The 19,442-nt window shown below is 33.0% G+C and overlaps 2 protein-coding genes across 2 annotated transcripts; both read right to left on the reverse strand.

The window, feature by feature from the left end:
* Positions 1–2,942: 2,942 nt before the first annotated feature.
* LOC136206169 (uncharacterized) lies at positions 2,943–5,079 on the reverse strand. The gene is made up of 3 exons (XM_065997118.1): positions 4,672–5,079; positions 4,411–4,535; positions 2,943–3,468 (listed from the first exon to the last, which is right to left on the reverse strand). The coding sequence occupies exons 1-3, from the start codon at positions 4,997–4,999 to the stop codon at positions 3,256–3,258; spliced, it is 666 nt and encodes a 221-aa protein (XP_065853190.1). The 5' UTR covers positions 5,000–5,079; the 3' UTR covers positions 2,943–3,255.
* A 3,533-nt stretch (positions 5,080–8,612) lies between these two features.
* LOC136206118 (uncharacterized) lies at positions 8,613–19,442 on the reverse strand. Its single transcript, XM_065997046.1, has 18 exons — positions 19,274–19,442; positions 18,638–18,710; positions 15,875–15,918; positions 14,894–14,936; positions 14,583–14,783; positions 14,356–14,472; positions 13,051–13,122; positions 12,656–12,700; positions 12,493–12,572; positions 12,296–12,360; positions 12,140–12,206; positions 11,939–12,052; positions 10,830–10,903; positions 10,366–10,463; positions 10,224–10,280; positions 10,047–10,115; positions 9,894–9,947; positions 8,613–9,018 (listed from the first exon to the last, which is right to left on the reverse strand). Exons 1-18 carry the CDS (start codon positions 19,381–19,383, stop codon positions 8,947–8,949), a joined length of 1,455 nt encoding a protein of 484 aa, XP_065853118.1. The 5' UTR covers positions 19,384–19,442; the 3' UTR covers positions 8,613–8,946.

Below are 19,442 nucleotides of genomic sequence, written 5' to 3' on the forward strand. Positions count from 1 at the left end.
ATTTTAACAAAATTATTAAAATTTCACATTTTGATGGGTATAAATGACAATCGAATTTTATTTTAATAAAATTATTAAAATTTCACATGTCACAGTTAGTTTTGGCCAATTTGGATATTCAAATTCACTGAATTTTGATGTGTATAAATGACAATCGATTGATAAAATTAACATATCGGATAAGAATGTGCCTTTTAATAAGTTATTTTTGTAAAAATCCAGACATATCTGAACGATTGCTTAGTTAATTTAATCAAACTTTTGTATGTAAAAACATAAAATTAAGCTACGTTTTCCATTTATAGTCGAACTTTATTCGATGTTGCTGGTTAAGGTCCATTGGATTTGTGGATTTGTGTCACTGGTAAGGTCCAATAGGTTCAGCATTAGGGCTTTACTCAAAAGAGCACGATTAAAAATTAAATTTTTGGAGACGTTAATTCAAAGTGTAGGTTGTTTGTGGAAAATATTTTTCAAAGTTTTTTTTTTTTTTTGGTATGTATATAAAAATTTGTAAAATAAAAATATGATCATATGTATATATTTTAAAATTTTACATGTGAATGTTAACTTTTCTTATTTTTCAATAAAGTTACAAAAAAGAAAAGACAATTTTTTTTTAAATACAAAAAAGAAAAAAGAAAAATTTGTAGCTTGCTGGTAAACGTCAGCACGCTTGGTGATGGCAATGATATATGTAGTTTTTGTTGATTAGAAAGCCACAGATCAAGTGAATTTGATCAATCACTATTTGATCTAGATAGTGTGAATTTGAACCCTACGATGATTTTAATCTCTACCATAGGATTTAAATAAACTTAGATCTAACGGTGATTGACCAAATTCACTTGGTCAGTCACTGACCAGGTGAAAACCATCGAAAGAAAGGAGGCTGCCCGTCAGTTATACTCCACATTTCTACACCGCCCTCTCTCAATCAATTACATAAAATCACACCATGAGCACTCCATTCATCCCAGTTCTCCTTCAACCTTAGTTAGACCTGACAGCTCGAAAAAGAATCTTCGATTTTGCAAACCACTATATTGGCACACCGGTTTTGATCACATGAACCTTAATGACCATGCAGTATTTGGTCATTCACCGTTAGATCTAGGCTGATTAGAATCCTAAGGTGGAGATTCAAAACATCCAACGACTTAGATTTAATAAGCCTAGATCTAACGGTGAATGATCAAATTCACTTGGTCATTAAGGTCCACGTGAACATTCCTGATTGGCACACTTGGACCAAATCGCTAAAGAACTTTGACCGACTAGATGGAGGGACATTTGCTAATAGAACAAGAAACCACATGGATCAATGAACATGTATGCATCAAAACAATGATGGAAGTTAGTAGGGAAGACACATAAATCTCAAAAAGTTGTCATCCCGAGATGCACGACTTACAATTGGTACATGCCAAATCTGGATGGTTCCTTCATAGGATATACTTCATTCCACATCCTCTGTCTGTAACGTCAACTAAAGCACATAAACTAACATCTATCCAAATTGCTCCTCAACATCTTATAAATAGAAAAGAATGATTGTGCATCTATAATACCTAATCACGAAACTCTAGAATTCACGTATTCCTCATTTTCATTCTCTTAAACTAACTTACGCATCAGAGTGAAGTCGTCAATTCCCGACTCTCCTTTGACTCATTTCTATCTTATTGTCACAGACCGAGTATCAAGAGTTCCTCTTCAAGATTAACCACATTAGGATCTATAAGAAAATGTGTACTTTTCTGTTTAACATTGTTAGATCATTATGTCATTTTGATCATTATGGTTCCCGGAGACACGAAGAAAATAAACTTTATCACACACGAAGACACGTATTGCTACAAGGTCATTGTGCGCCGGCCTAAAAAACGCCAGAGCAACGTACCAGAGGCTAGAGAACAAAATTTTCAAAGACATCATAAGAGAGAGAATTGAGATACATGCAGACAATATGATTGACAAGAGCAAGACAGTTTAACAGCATGTAGCCGACCTTGAAACAATCTTCAAGACTTCAAGAACTTTAGCTAAAGCTTAGTCCAGAAAAGAGCACCTTTGGAATAAGATTATGTACATTTTTTGGATTTATGATCTCCTAGAGAGGGATTGAGCCAATCCGGACAAGATTCAAGCCATCATTGACTTAGCTCCCCCCAAAACCGTAAACAATGTCCAGAAGCTCAACGACAACATAAATGCCTTGGACGATTTATCTCATGTTCAGCCAAATGGCGCATGCCTTTTTACAAGAGCCTTAAGGGTGTCAAAAATTTCAACTGGACAATGGAATGTCAAACTTCCTTAAAAAATCTTAAAGAATTATTGGCCTCTCCATCCCTACTCAGTCGACCAATTCCGGGCGAAACGTACTACTTGTATGTGGTGTAGCCTCGGAATCTGTGGGTATAGTCTTGATTAGAGAATAAGACATGTAGTAATTCCCTGTGTACTATGTGAGTCGAGTCTTGCTATGGAATAGCTATATCTTCTCAGAAGCTTCGACACTTTTCCAAAGTCCTTCCAAGAGTGGTGCCCACAAACACCCCACAATGCATGATACTTCAACAACCTGAAACGTTTGGAAGGCTGGCGGAGTGGGCCATGTGCTTAAAAGAATTCGACATCAGATTCGAACAAAAGCCTAAAGACTTTTATGTCTGGTTTTGAAGTTCAAGGGTCATAAAGAAAGTTTACCAAAGTTGAGGGGCAGTGAGCATAAATTACTCGTATGAATTCATATATTAAGCCTAAGATGTATGTGTACTCGGACTGAATTAGTTACTGGTCCTAAGTAAACCAGTCGGTTTTTACAAATACGAATTAAATGTTAATGTTTAGATAGGCATATATCCATTTTAAATTTGAGGAAAAGACTTGAATATAAGATCTAGAAAGGCTCTAATATATATTACTACAAAACTAAATTTCACTACAAGAAGATCATCATTCATCCAATAAAATCCGAAGTCCTTCATTTGTATGAATCACATGCTTTAAGAACTTACAAACAGGAAAAAGAAGTTGCTGCTGAAAAGATCTAAACGCTATAGAACAAGTATGGCCTTTATATACACATATGCTCCGAGTTCTAACTAAATTCCAGAAAACAGTTAGTACTTCAGAACTTCAATCATACGTTAAACAAACTATAGACAGCATTTCAGAACTTCAATCATGCGGTGAACAAACTATAGACATCATTTCTGTACTTATGAAAGCCGATTAAGAATAAAATGACTAAATGTAGATGTCCTTCCAGATATTGAAATCAGTACTTGAGCTGTTATAGTTAATCAAACTGTCTTGGCAACCAATAAAAGATGTAGCATGTATAGGATCTAGATTTACCAAAACATGGGCAGTTCCACTTGGACTAGCTACCACAGCAATTTCATCTGCACCTATTATAACCTCAGCATAGCCTTTGTCAACAATTTGGCTGTTTTCCAACTGCAATTAATCCATGAGAAAAAAGTGAAGATAGTACAAAAAAAGAAGAAAGGAAGCCTCTATCTATCTGAAAAATATGCATTCAGCCGTTTGTTTCATGCTATTTTCATTTCTAATATCCTATTGTCTCTTCTTTTTATATGTAATAAAACCTACGTTACACAAAAACTTAGATTTTAAAGGGTTTCAAGTTTCTGTATCCGTTTCGTTTCGGAAACCAAAACACTCGAAAACTTGTACGAAAAGTTTCCACGTAACCTAGAATAGAACTGGACTGAATTTTTCCAATTGCTGTAAGTTAAAATGTTTTCATTGTTTACATCTCTTTGACAAATGCAGACTCATTATTTTACCCTTTAAAAGTATATGAACTCAGCATTAACAAGACAAGATAAAGACATTGCAACAACTGCTCAATCAAATCATGTTCCCGAATTAAGATAACAAGATAATATATTCAGTATGAAAAATTGCACGAAATATCAAATAAATTCAGTATGTAATATTGTGCAGATATTGCAACAAATTCTCTATTGTTTCATGTTTAGAAACTATCTTCTATCTTCTTATAAATCATATTGCATTCCTCTATGAACAATTAGAGCTATTAAAAGTTCAGTTTTCTTTTCCAAAAAAAAAAAAAAAATAAAAAACAAAAGAAGAAGTTGCAGAACTGTCTGAGATGATGAGAGTATTGGACTTAGTTAACAATGAAGAAACATTGCATGAGAGCCAAAGATCAGCCAAGATAAAGGTGAATTAATGAAGATAAAGAGCAAAGAGCAAAAATTTGGATACAATCAACAAGCATGTAGCACCAAACCTAGAAGCAAAAGCAAACTCTGTAAACAATATCCTAACACTCAGATTGCGAAGTAGAGAAATCATACCCTAAACGATTTTAATAAGAAATTTTCTGATTGTGAAGTCGAGAAATCATACCCTAAACAAAGTTCTGGCACCCCAAATGACAAATGTCTCATTGCAAGTATAATGTCTGTGATTTCCCCTCAAAGCGCCAGGCCGAATTTGACCAACATGAAATGAAGCACAAGAAACCGCTCCACCTGAACGATAAAGCAAAACAGAATGGTATTCACATCAGAAATCATATAAATTACAAGAACACAGGCATTACATAACAGAAAGAGAGAGAGAGAGAGAGAGAGAGAGAGAGAGAGAGAGAGAGAGAGAGAGAAGGACCTTTGATGCCGGAGTCAAGGGCAAGTGTCAAAGGGTTGAGGAGCCAGCCACGGTTGTCTTTAGAGATGGAATCATGTTTGAATCTGATCAAATTGGCCTTCAAATCATCGTGTTTGGACCATTTTAGGTCGTGATTGGAGTGAAGATGAGCAGGAGTGAAATGGGGGGAAGAAGGTTGTAATCTGAAACAGAGCCAAGCGAGGAAGAGAAAAATTGAAAGCAAAAAAGGGAAGGCATGTGGTTTCTTCAATAAGTGTTTGAGAGATGACAAAATCGAATTGTTTTGAAACTGAAATGGATTCTCTAAGCTCCTTCTAGGGTTCGCCATTATCTGTCTGTCTTTCACTTCTTTTTCACTGAGCCAGCTCGGATCGAGAACAGTGTCATAATTGACAGTTATTAAAAATGAAAGGGATAAGAACATATATTCCTTTCAATATTAGGTAACAAAATGAACTGATACAAAAAACAAAAACAAATTTTATAATAATGTCTGCTTTTGGTTTAAACGACACAGTTGTGTATTTTTTTTTTTTTTTTGAGAGGAGTTGTGTATTCTTTTTAATAGTAAATTTTAAGGCAATGTAAAAAAAAAAAAAAAAAAAAAAAAAAAAAAAAAGCAGTTTGCCCAGTACATGGTTTAAAAGTTTTCAAATAAAAATACACAACAAAACAAAATATTTTAAATTATAATGTTAAATCCTAATGATAATTAAAGACATTTTTATTTTGTTTTAAAATTACATTTTCATATTGACAAAACACAGATCCTAAAATCGAAGTACAGTTGTGTAAAATGAACTTAAATATTCATTTAATTCATAAACTGTCAAATCAGTAAAAAACGTAAAATGATCACCATACGATTTATGGTTCCGATTAAGGAAGTTGTATTTTTGGAGGGTCGTGTTTTGTCGATATATAAAAAAATATATATTTTTAAGATAAAAATATCATTGTTAATACTTTGTTTTTTAAATAAAATATACCACATATATCTATTTGTAAACTTTTAAACCACAATCCTCCATTTATAAATTAAATAAAGCACATGCATTTTTTTCCGTATTTTTCCCTATATTTTATACTTATATATTCTAATTACTGATTAATATGTAATTAAATCCTAATATATAATTCCCTCCATTCCATTCCAATAATATCTATCACTTTTGTTGTTTTCACTGGGATTAAGGAGTAGTTAAATTATCTTGAAAAATATAATGGTTTAGAAAAATCGAAATTATTTGATGCATAAACTTCAATGAATTTAACGCATTTTCTAAATTCCAAGACACTTTCACAATTCTAAGTTAAGAATAAATTTGGAAAAAGAACATTAAAAGTCTAAAAGAGACAATAAATGAAATTTATATTTTGGTTAAAAGTGACATATTATCCAACGAATGAATGAAGTATATATTAATACATTATACATTAACATAGTTACTAACTTTTATATATATATATATATATATATATATATACATATATAAAATTGGTGTATGATAACATCCAGATTCATGAACACTCATCAACCGTTAGCAACGAGTGAATACATAGAAAGACATGAACTAGAGGAGCCCCACGATAAGACAAGCGAATCTGCATAAGACAAGTTGACCTTCAAGATCTTATGACAAGAGATTCACCTAAAAGATCTAATTTCTAGAGAATCGTCAAAAACCATGTCTGTTGGATCCGCGTGAAAGACTGATCCGGGGATTCGTCGGAAGTTGGCGGAAAGAATATAAGAATGTATATTGCCACGTCATTGTACCTCTTGTACGGTTATGCAGAATCCCGATGAAACCGTTATTCCTTCAAGGAGGAGTAATAACAAAATAGGAGTAACGGCAAACAGTCCAATTACGGCAAACACATTACAAAAGAGGGGAGTAATTACACAAATGATATCTGTACTTTACCCCAGTTCACACTTTGGGACCTGAATTACATTTTGTTCCAAAAATATACATCAAGTAAGGATGAGTAGACCTGTTCATGGGTCCGGATACCCGCTCGGTCCGTAACCTCTAGGCCTGGCTTGGACATGAAAATTTATCTCTAGGCCAGCCCGATCCAGGCCTACTCAAGCCCGTCTCTTTTTTGTGGGCTTGGGATTTATAAAAATAGCATGGATCGACCCAGCCCGGTCCGTCTATTAATATTAATTAATAAATTTATATATTTATATTTATTTTTAAGTATAAATTTAATATTTTATTATTAAAAATTATACATATATATTTAGGTTGACTTATATGAACTGAATTTAGGATTTGATTTTTGAGTCTGAATCCAAACCGGCCCAAACCCGTTTAAATTAACAACAGACGAGACTGAAATTGGATTCACCATTTTTAGACAAAAACCTATTCAACCCGGCATGACATATGAACAGGTCTAAGTGTGAGTGGACAATTTAGTACTTTTTCAAGATTTAATAGTTTGTCCATAGATAGATTTATGCTTACCAAAATTTTTCTTCTAAAAAAAAAGTATTGGTCAAGATCTTTTAAATAAGGCCTTGTTCTTTTTGGCTGAAATTAAATTAAATTAACTTAACTGAAATTAAATTAACTGAACTGAATGCTACTGAACTGAACTTAACTTAACTGCATCAAATAATTATAATGCTATATTTTATATATAAATAATTATAATTACAATAAATAATGCTAAATTATAAATTATATGTAAATACTTATAATTATAATAAATAATGATGAATATAAATAATATTAAATTATAAATTATAATAAATAATAATAAATTATATATAAATAGTTATAATTATAATAAATAATGATAAATTATATATAAATAATACTAAATTATAAATTAAATATAAATAATAATAAATTAAATATAAATAATTATAATTATAATAAATAATGATAATTACTGAAACTGAACTTACTTAACTTAACTTACTTATGCTGAAATTAAGTCAAAAAGAACAGGACCTAAGTCAAGAACTGTAATATTTAAAGAATATCACTAATATCTCGAAGAAAAAAATCACTCATATCCAAAAAGTTTAATACATCATCTCTCTTGAACTTGTCATTGATACTTAAACTTTTAAAATGTCTCCATAGCTCCTTCAATTTATTTAAAATGTCTATTAGCACCATCAACTTACTTAAAATATAAGAAATTAATCACTCGGTTGAAAAAAAAAAAACTGTATAAGAAAGATGTGTTGCACATACTTTAAAATGTTATTACATAATTCACATGATAGATTAAAAAATATTAAAAATGAAATTTTTAGTTGTTCAACCGTAAAACTTTTCATTTCTGACATTAAAACATCATACTCCAACTTGGTCGTTTTATTTTTCCAAAATACGTGCAACACACCTTCTACATGTAACTTACTTTTTTTTTTTTTATAACCGAATGGTTAATTAACTACATTTTACACAAATTGGAAAGGACTATCAAAACATTTTGAAAGTTTAAAAAACCAATTAACATTTTTAGACAAATTCAATAGACAAAGATCAGTCCAAATATAATCACTAAATCACAGTAAGGGAACAAAAAGAGAGAAGCTAAATAATTTTAAATGTCTCAGTTTCGACATTTTCTAAAACTCATGTTTTAATTAACTAATTCTTTCCATTAGTTTTAACAGTTTTCATCTCTTGAATACATATTAAATATTTATTTTACCTTCAGTAAAAAAACTATTTTAATGAGTCTGCTTTCCAACTATTCCCACACAAATAAACATTGGATCAATTCAACACAATAAGATTATCTTTAATTTGTAGATATTAAAATTTCAATCATACTAAGAGATGCTTGGTTGCTCATTTTCATGCTCATATTTGCATTTTCACTTTAAAACGAAGAGTTTTATATCTTTGGTTAAAGAGTTTATTGTCTTTCCCAACAGCAAACAACAAACCGTAAGAGCAAACAGTAGGTAAAACAAATGGACCCTAAGTTGGAATTAGGACATGAAACCAACAGATAATTCTTCAGTATGCAATTATGAGCTCGTCTCGTGTTTCAGTAGCAATTCAATTTGAAATTATGAAAAAATTATGCTGCTAGTTATCTTAGGATACAAATGCACTACTGTATGACCAAACAATGACAAATCTACACGGAATCCCAAATTTCAAAGCTCACTCCACAATTTAAAAAAAAAAAAACTTTTGACCAATGATTATATAAAAGGGCATTTGCACTTGATACTACAATTATCTTGATGCTTCAGAATGTTTTGCATACCCTTATAATACAGGAGCTACTTATTTATGGTGCAGAATGTTCGTCTACTGCTACAGGCATCTTCCTCATGGTCCAGAATGCAGCAAAGTATCGGTTCTGCAACCAGAACGAAGATTTTAAAATATTACTAGCTAATATGAGCCAACAAAAGCTCAAACTAGGAAATCTTATTGGCTGATCCGATGTAGTCATATCAGACCCAGTAGCCAAGGAGCATGAAGATGAGCATATGAAATGGTTTGGAAGAGTTGAGAAATTGCATTCGGCAATATAAACAAATAGTGACATACTGAAGAAATCTTTTATGACGACAGAGTTCTCAACACTACTATTACAATCACTTCAATTCTAGGGGAAAAAAAAAAAACAAGCTTCAGGCCCCTGATCGTTTTTATTTTTACAAGATCTCTCAATTTGACATCCAATCTTCAATCAATTATAATCCACATATCAAGCTCCTAGCTAATGAGACATTTAGTTGTGAGCATCAAACTTCGGTTAAAAACATGTTGTCTACTTTCATTTGCATCTGATATTACCTTTTTGACAGGTTAACAAAGAGCCACATTATCCATCCCGTATAGTTATATCATACATATAAAGACATCCTTTCCAACTTTATAACATATCACATCACATGAAGATAAAATCGTTAACATGCTTTTTAACTGAGTTTGATACTCACAGTCACAGCTAACAAGCCTCTTAAGTTAGGAGACGCAATGTGTACAATTTATGATTAATCGATTATTCAATGTATCAAATTGAAAGATCAAAGGCTTGGTGTGTCAAGATGCTTGTTCCCTTAACTCTATACACAACACAAAAACATAAATATAGCCACTCCTTGTGGCATTATGATGAAGTTTTCAAAGAGAGTCACCATAGGTTTCAAATGATCTTTTAGATTTGCAGAACTCAAGAGAAAAGCTAATTCAAGAATTTACTCTAGCATATTGTAAGGGACTTACTTGCATCATTGAACGAGGATTTGTAGTGTAAGTGGTCTCGATAGTGCTTTCTTTCTGCATTAATACGCCAATTTCATATCAAATCCATTAGAGTTACACAGCAAGGCATCACAAAATGCAGGGACAACAAAACATACTGGGCAACGAGCTCACCTCTAACTGAAACCCATAATGTATAGCAACCCTCTTTACATCATCCAAACTCAAATCAATTGACATCTCCTATAGGGAAATATGGGTAAAAGATAAATAAGCCGAGGAAACACCAACTTCATATTCGCTACTATATATCTCAAGGATAAATGAACATATCAAGTAAATAATGCTTACATCTTGCCCGTACGCATCTGCAAAATGATATAGCAAGGGTCCCAAATTTATCCAAACCTGTTACAGGATGTAAATAATTTCAGTTGAACTGATAACAAAGAAAAGGGAGCTTATCACAAAATGACCAAAACAAATAACTTACCCCTCCGTCTTTCAAAATCCTCGATATAATTTCAATATATTCGATTATGTTGTGTGCTGTATCAATAAAAAAACATGTCACAACTGCATCCCAAGCTCCTGCATGTCAAAAGAAAGTATCTTCATAAGAATATAACAGAATTATGTGCCAGCAACAACCAGCACTAAACATTACAACTGTTCTGATAAGTAAAATATCAAATAGGTAAAAGAGGGAAAATATTTGTCAAATATTTGTACCCATAGAAAACGAAATAAAAATAAGTAATGCAGAAATTGATTTACTCAAATACTAACTACAGTTGGATATTTGTTAAATGCTAACAATACGGTTCTTCGAATTTGGTTTCAGTACCCAACATAACTGTGGCAGATCTTTTTATGAGACATCATGAAGTCGAATTATAGACCCTATATCTCAAAAACCCCGAGTTAAAAACTTTTGTAGGAAACTGTAATTCCTACCTACTTGACTTGGATCATTGTAAACTTCAACAAAGTCACCACCACACATGGAAAAACCTTTGGTGATCCCTGCACTGCTTATAAGAAATTCAATTGTGGTTGAGAATGACAAGAAATACAATACAAATGCATTAACAAACTATCTTTGTAATAGCTAAAAATTATCATCACTTCAATAGAATAACAAGCTTGCCACCTACACAGATCATTGCTGATAATTCAATAATAAGCAAATCTTAGCCTGTTTTTGGATTTCATACAAAACTAAATATATTCCAGGCATGCCATATTTGCTCAAGGATCCAACATTAGTTTGTTAACCTATCCAAACTTCAGAAGTGAAAAATTGCATCCACACAATGGCCCGATATTATGACACAATCATTAATGAAATGCAATGAAACCCCCATATTACCAAACTGCAAAACCAATTCAGTCATATGCAAAAGAGTCTGGAATCATGGAAAGCATTCTTTTTTTTCCATTTGCACACGAAAGAAGAAAAGACTCCATCTTTTGGCTTGTATTTACAATCAAATCAGGAAGAGTTGCGATGAGAAAATAACACATCCCAAAGATGATAATTAAGAAACGACTATTGTTTAGTTCCTAATACAAAGATTCAGATTTCCATGACAAACTTTATACTTAAGAACCAAGAACAATGGTTCGCCCACCACATTGGTGCCCACAAAACGAAACTAGTAACAATAGCTCTTCTAAATGGTGATTGTTCAAAAAAAAATTATGTTCATTATATTCAAATGCAAGGAGGATTTCAGACCTTACTTCTCTTCAGTGAAAAATTAATTTAACCAAGAGAGATGTGTGGTGAATAAAAAAAGTGCAACCAGAAAATTTCTCATTTATTTGAATGACCCACTCAGCCAAAGCCAAGGTGCAAAGTTCATGGAGACTTAATGGTAGTAGGATTCAGAATATGTATCTCTAAAGTTTCTTAGATTTTCTCACTGCCTGAAATGTGTTAATGTTCTTTGACTATTTTCAAAAATAATAATGCAACATGATTACTCTAAGTGAAGCAAAGAAATGATTTAACTATGCTGCTTGCAAAACTTTCAGTCATAAAGAAACATGAACATGAATACCTTGCTGGGTGAATATCAGGTATGGAAACAGCACGAAGTTGGTCATCATCTGAAAGTGAATTGCAATTGCTATGAATCCATGGATATATAGTCCACTCTCCAGCAGTCTGAGCGCTAAAGAAAAAAAGAAAGGTGTCATTCACAGATTAACTCGCAATGCATAAGGAAGCATGATAATAAAGACATATTAACAGTTCTTACTGATTAAGAATAAAACTCGAGCATATCATCATGTAGTATGAAAATTCATTTCCTTGGCTTACAAAACCTGTTCCATTGTATCGGGAAAAGTTAAGTGAAAATGAAGTCATGCAAAGTTAAATTGTGAAAACCAACTATTAATCATCTGATACCTACCCAAACAAGAAATTTCTAAGGCCAGACGCCCAAGACCAGCACCAGGAACTACACATGTGGGAGGACTGTTTCCAACAGAACTTATAATTACAAAACACACTATATAATGGTACATTTTACAATTCAAATGAGGGGAAAAAAAGAAACAATTATAAGTGACAGTTACAACTCATAAGATAAGAAACTAAATCATATACCTCTCCTTACTACGATTAGGAAATAAGGAATTAAGCTCATCGAGAATAGGCTTGTAGCATTGATAACGTTCTTTTTGTCCCTGGATCAAGATTCATGAAAGGGCGCACTAAATTTCAAACATCAAAGACAATTTAGACTAAAAAAAATACGAATGATCATTACCTCATCTGCCCAGTCCCTTACTATATTCCTTACTATACAACGGACCTGTCAAAAGGACAAAACTACCTCATAACGATGAATATTTGGAGTGTCAAAAGAACACCCCCACCCGTAACAAAGAGCACAAACAATAACTGACTCATCACTGAATTTATCATAAGGAATAAATTAACCATCCAATGGCATTTTTTCATAGAGAGTGAGAGATAGATGGGAATAGGAAGTTGTGATAATGTCTATAGGCATGATATACAGTCATATAGAACAATTAGATATGTCAATCAATTCCTGGTAAAAAGAACTGTTAACTAAGAACAAAAAAGTTCACATGCTTCCCTCAAAGAAAAGGTAGAAGGGCTCAGAACACTGGAAAGGAAAGAAAAAGGTAATATTACCTTATCAACGTCAGCCAAGGGAACATCCAATGCATGTGATTGGTCCAGCCAATCACGATGTGCCAAGGTAACCTGAAAGCACATTTTGTTCATAATATATAAGCTGTCTCATTATTATACAAATTTCATGATTGAATCCTGTAAATAAATTTGAGGTGAACAGAAAAATGCTCAACAGAATTTCACAGTTATTTTTTATACGACTCAGCAAAGCACCTTATAAGATAACCGCCATGGAACCACTTGAACTAAAAGCTTAAACTGATAGTTAAGGCACAATAATAGCTTTTATATTAATCTCTGACACACCCCGGCACGTGAATGCCCCTTGGGCTTGAAGGGTGTACACCATAGGCCAATTCTACCATGTGTTGAAATTCCACAATAAATGGGGTTGCCAGGATTCGAACCCTCGACACTTGGTCTAAGAGGCTCTGATACCATGTCATGGAACCACTTGAACTAAAAGCTTAAGCTTATAGTTAAGGACCAATAATAGCTTTTATATTAATCTCTGATAATAACATGCACATCAGCAAAGTACAACACTTCATAAGACGTAGACTGAAAATCAAACTGAAGAAACCTTTCTTTCGCCATTACCATATTAAATTTCAGATCAGATTTCCATTCATTCTCAAACCAGAATCAGGTTATATGCCATAATTACCCTAATTAGGAAAAACTTAAAATCTAGAACCATGTTGTGACAGAATAAAGTTGATTCAGTATTCAGAATGAAAAATGTACAAATTGCAGTGAACATTAGAATTATCTAACCAAATCTACTAAGGAAAAAAAACAAACTAGGAAAGATTGAAGCATTTTGAATTTGTATCTCGTTAAAAACAGTCTGCTGCTGATTGGAAAAGCCCTGACACATAATTGACAGAGACAATGTTAGGCCCACAAAAATAGTAGCTTAAAAGTTATCCTCCATTCTCAGTTTCCTCTTTATTCATGGAAAAGATGTACGTAAATGAACAAGGAATTTGATGCACACATACTAGGCTTCAATAAATAAGCAAACAAACAGTGTTCTTCAGCAAACCAAGCTTAGGTTGAGGATCCAGTTTCATATGAGGTAAGGCTGGATTGAAAATGTGGGTCAGTATGAATGGAGAAATATTAATTATGGAGTTTGTGCATTCACTGGAAGAATGAATGAGAGAGTTATAGAAGCTACATAAAACAGCTATCAGTACCACACTGGTTAACCATTTACTATGATCCCATCTACTTTCATTTTTCTTTTTAAACGAATCAATAAGGTGCAACAGAATAAAATAAAATAAAAAACATTACATTCCCATTGGAGTCACTGATATCATTGCCAACACATTCAACTGTGACTCTGCTATTTTGCAGGCTTGCTGAATGGCTCCCCATAGCAGGTTCACAGCAACTTTCAGTTTGCACCTCCTGTTGTTATCTACAGAAGTCAAACTTCTAATGAAGAAGGCATTAATGAATCAACCAGAAACTGTAGTATCAGTACTCATTAAGCAAAAAATTCTCACTATCTCACAGACCTCATTGGTAGTTAGCCCATCTGATGAACCACCCACTGCGACATTTCCTGGCCCGCAACAGGCTCTACCTGGTTTGGAACCAGGCATTCTTCCAATGGCAGAGCCAGACAGAGACGATCCATGATCATTTGGGGCATGTCCACTATGTGAGTCCATAAAACTATCGGAGTCTTGACTCAGATCAAGTGGGGGATCAAATGCCTAACAAGCATTTATGAAATAATATTTCAGAAAGGAACAAAATGCATCCTAAAGAAGATGGGATGAGCACAAAAGAACTGCCGGAAAAAAAAAATGACAATCAAGCTTACCTGAAGCATGTTAAAAATAAAGTAAGAATTCACAGATATACACCTGCAAAATCAAAGATGCATGTAAACCAAGAAGCATTTTCAAGTATACCGTAAGGATTTGTCACTAAAAGTTGTGGCTGTCTGCAGACATGTGCATGAATTGGGAAAACCAAAAATGACACCAATAGCCATTATCTATCCCAACAACCAATCTCATCAGACCATGCGATATAAGATAACGGATTATAAGTCCAACAAATCTTATGACAAACAAAGAGGAGACTAGCCAGTAACACATGCTAGCTAAATCTTATGACAATCAAAAGAACAGATTTTACACTTTTCTTGCTAGACTTCACATATCATACAGTTTAAATTCAATATCCTGTCTCCACATTGATCTTAACAGTCTTTTAAAACACTTTAAAGCATTAAACAATTCAAACCTTATGCAACTAATTTTCTCATTAAAAGAAACCGAACTGTAAACACAAGGATACCCAAATCAAAAAATTTGGCTGTCAAGAACAGATAGTGAATAGGATTGAAATTCATAAAAGATGGTCAAGTATAAGTAGAAAGATACACGCACATACACACAGACACACACATATATATGACATAGTAAAAAGCAGAACTAATGGATGCATCAAACTACCCAGATCAACTCAAGCCAAATTGGCCTCAAGTCAAAAATTCTCCAATCATATAGAAGTCAAAGCATTAATACTAACGTGAATGTTTTTGAGTGATCTAGCTTTGGTTGGCCAACAAAGTACAGATTTATCTATATCATGCAAATCCAATTCAGACTACTCAGTTTTCCTTCAGAAAATATTATGTGGTAAATTATTCAGACCTACTTTCAACTGGTTTTGCTAAAAGAAACATTTAGCTTCAGATACCTATACTTTGCACAAGTGTAAAATAATAGAATATGCCTTTCAACTCCAAGAATCGTTACAAGTTCAATCAGAAAACAGGTAAGCAGGGAGATACCTTCTAAGCTTTTGAAACTTCAAAGGATAGTGCGATAGCAAAGTCTGAAAAGAATAGAAAATCAATCAATATAGATAATAACACAAACGATAAAATTGATTAAAAGTACAATTTTGTTGTCATAGGCTGTTAATTAATCATGCGGTGTTCAGTAATAAATTGTGATTTATGTGTGTTCATTTGTATTTTTTTGTGTGGCTTTGATTTGTCCGCGTGGTTTCTGCCTTTTGTGTTAGTTACTGCAGTCTTTGCATTCAATATTATGTAATGTCCGAGATATGAAGTTCTCTCTTAATGAGTCTCAATTGAACAGCAAATATATGTTCTAATGTAAGGGTAGAAAATCGAATCACAGGCCTATTTTAGATTGCAATGTCACTACCAATCGACCCATATCTCTATCACAGAATTAGACCATAACATTTGGCCATATTCGATTAAAAAATCATCATGAAAGCTATTACAAATCCATTTAGATGGTGATTCGAAAACATAAAAGAACAGGTATAGAAGAAAGACACAAATACTTCAGAAAATATTGTTCAATTTTCTAAATAGTCAAGAAACATATCTTAACCAACCATAAGAGAACAATCACGTCCTCATAATCAACAATGCACTTACTAGTTATAACAACATGAAACATGAAATAAACCTAAAATGATGGTTATCCATTTGCTGCTCAGAAAATTTGAGCAGCATAAAAGTTTCAATCCAAATTCTACCACATGACATGCAACATGCTGACTGAAAGTTCAAAACTTTTTCTTAGAAACATATTTAAAAGATCTGCAAATGGAAAAGAAACATACAACATAGACGGCAGAAAATGATGCTAAACACAATTCAAAGAATGATACATAAACAGCTCAGAAGTTGAGAGACAAAAACCCACTAAAAACTATGACTCACATAACAATTGATACACAAAACCTAGTTGTTGAATCCATAGAGCAAAGCAAAATGATCTCAAGTAAAAGAATGTCTCGATTCATACAACACCAATAGCCCGTTTTGGAGCTGATTACTCTTCCACATAACCCCGAAATCCAAAGAAAAGAAAGCACCAAATAAGCTCTCAAGTTGGAGTAAGAGAGAAATATAAGCATGAAATTGAAAACGAAAGCCAGATAAACATGAAAAACAACACAAACAGCATCACAAGATCTGCAGGTCAGTTCCACTCACAGGCAACCACAAGAAGCAACAAATCTACAATATAAAGAAATTGTTCTCAAGTTGTAGAGAAAGTAAATCTAAAGCTAAAGACAACCAAGAACTCACACACAGGGAAACAAAAGGAAACCAAAAACTACAACATAGAACAAGCAAAGGAGAAGCAAGAGGAGAGAAAATGAGGTAGGTGTGAGCTCATACTTCACTATAATCTTGAGTCTTGTTGTTGAAATTTTGCAAGTAACACTAAAAACTTGGGGTATTTTAACAATTTTTTAGTGATTAAGTGTGAATTTTTAGTCCTATGACCAACTCTTGCTAGTCCAAATGATTAAGATAAATTTTTTCAGGTTTTTCCCTACATTTGGACAGAGGAACTACGAGAAATTTCTAGAAGAAGAAAAAGGTGTCCTTGGAAGATAAATTCAAAATGGATCCCTATAAAGGGATATTTTGTCTTGTAAATAAACTCCTATTTGGGAAAATTTATACCCACAAAGTAGTATGCTTGAGCATTTTATGTTGAGTCAGGTCCATAATTATATTCCTGTCTCCTTAAGTAAGAAATGCAGAGCTTTATATTTGCACTTTGAACTTTCTTTGCCAACACTCAAACATGAAACTAGAGCACTCAAGACCTCATCTCATGTGCTTCAGCCTCTAGGTTTAAATTCAGCGCATAATATAGTATTCCAGAATGGAAAAGCATTTGAAACGTCAATGCAATATATAAACAAAATTCCATATAATACTCTCTGAATAGATACAACGCATATTCTGTAATAATGAACTTAATAATTAGTTTCACTTTTCAATTTTGATTTAACAAATCAAACATGTCATGACCATGCCAAATCCAAAATTTACAGCACCAACTAGTTTATCTAAAGTTTGCATCACTTATCTAGGTTGTACATTTTTTGACCCTCCTTTTTTTTCTTTCTTTTACATGTTTGGAACCATGATATCAAATTTGAATGTTGCTAATTGTCCATAGAAAGTAGTCACCTTGGGGGATATGACTAGTTTGACATGAACTTAATTACGTGAAATTGTGAATCTTTCAGTAAATGAAATTTAGAAGAATTTGAAGACAAAGTGAGCTGAAATAGAATAAGCTTCATGTTCTCGCTAAATTAAATACGAATTTAATTCGATGAACTTATGAATCTTTCAGAAAAAGAACTTCACAAGAAATGAAAACTAACTTGAGCTAAAATATAATGAGATCTGCATTATTACTAATCATGAAGCCGAAACTCAAATGTAAACAAAAACAGCCTCCAAACCCACCCCTAAGACAAAACATCATAGAGAGAGACAGAGAGAGAATGAACCCACAATTGTCCTATTGGCCACATTTTTTTTGCAAATGGCCAGAGTTATCTATTAGGTTGTCCATACCATACTATTTTTGCAGTGCTAAATTATTGGCTAAGCAATTTGCCTAAGTTGAGTTGATATTGTTTTTTGACATTGCAAGTTATACAAAGACAGGGCGGCCACAATTCAATTCAATGGACCCTAGTACATGAGAGAAAATGCTTCTGGTAGCACATTTTTAGTTTCAAATAATTAAGAATTTACCTTGTGGGCAGGTGAAAGTTTGTTAAAAGATCTTTCATATCGTCTTACATCCTCATCTGCAGCATCTGGATAGCTGCATAGTAAAAACCCAAAGATAAGGAAATGAAGTGTTAAGGTAAGACAGTTTGATATAAGCACAACCTAATTGCTGACATCGAGCGAGAGAAATAATCAAAACGAAAATAGAGTGGTCATCATAATCATTTCCAAAATAGTCAAAACAGAAGACTAACAGGGATCAATTACCTCAAATTTCATTATAATACATACTGAATATACATAATTCTTAGAGGCATGAAATATATTAGGATTAACGCGCTCAAACTCACAGCTGGTTAAGAAACATTTTCAAAATTAAAATTAAAATTAAAATAGAGACAGTCTTCAATTGATATTGAAAATCTGTAAACATAAAACTCTCATAATTTTCATGCTTCCAACTGTGTTTTTAGAGAAGTTAAATGAAATTTTCTCTGATTGTCACGTATATATCCAATGCAAAGCAAACCATAAGAACAATAAATATAAGAGTTGCTTGAACTAAATCAACTGAATCATCCAAATTCATTTTCTGCCCTAAGAAAATTTTGAGAAATCAAAGAGACTAAGAAAGAGAGAAAATCGAAGGAGAGTTACTTGAGATAGGCGTCGATAATACGCCTGAGGGATTTGACTTCGAGAGCCTCTTCCAACTTCCTCTGACGAATACGTTCCTCGTCTTCATCTTCTACTATTCGGTTCATCATGCTCTGGTAACGGTGAGAAAAACTGAACTAAACTTCACTCAGCAGTAGTAGTACTATGC

The sequence above is a fragment of the Euphorbia lathyris genome, chromosome 9 (assembly GCF_963576675.1).
Source record: "Euphorbia lathyris chromosome 9, ddEupLath1.1, whole genome shotgun sequence".
In the NCBI taxonomy this organism is placed as follows: domain Eukaryota; kingdom Viridiplantae; phylum Streptophyta; class Magnoliopsida; order Malpighiales; family Euphorbiaceae; genus Euphorbia; species Euphorbia lathyris.

Bases quoted from the DNA above. Each gene is read 5' to 3' on its own strand.
- LOC136206169 (XM_065997118.1), bottom strand. From the start codon at position 4,999: ATGGCGAACCCTAGAAGGAGCTTAGAGAATCCATTTCAGTTTCAAAAC. The intron at 4,536-4,671 runs GTCCTTCTCTCT...TTTATCGTTCAG, and splicing joins CCTTGACTCCGGCATCAAAG to GTGGAGCGGTTTCTTGTGCT. The intron at 3,469-4,410 runs GTATGATTTCTC...GATTAATTGCAG, and splicing joins GTGCCAGAACTTTGTTTAGG to TTGGAAAACAGCCAAATTGT.
- LOC136206118 (XM_065997046.1), bottom strand. From the start codon at position 19,383: ATGATGAACCGAATAGTAGAAGATGAAGACGAGGAACGTATTCGTCAG. The intron at 12,701-13,050 runs GTAATATTACCT...TCCTTTTGACAG, and splicing joins CCTTGGCTGACGTTGATAAG to GTCCGTTGTATAGTAAGGAA. The intron at 10,116-10,223 runs GTAAGCATTATT...ATTTCCCTATAG, and splicing joins CAGATGCGTACGGGCAAGAT to GAGATGTCAATTGATTTGAG.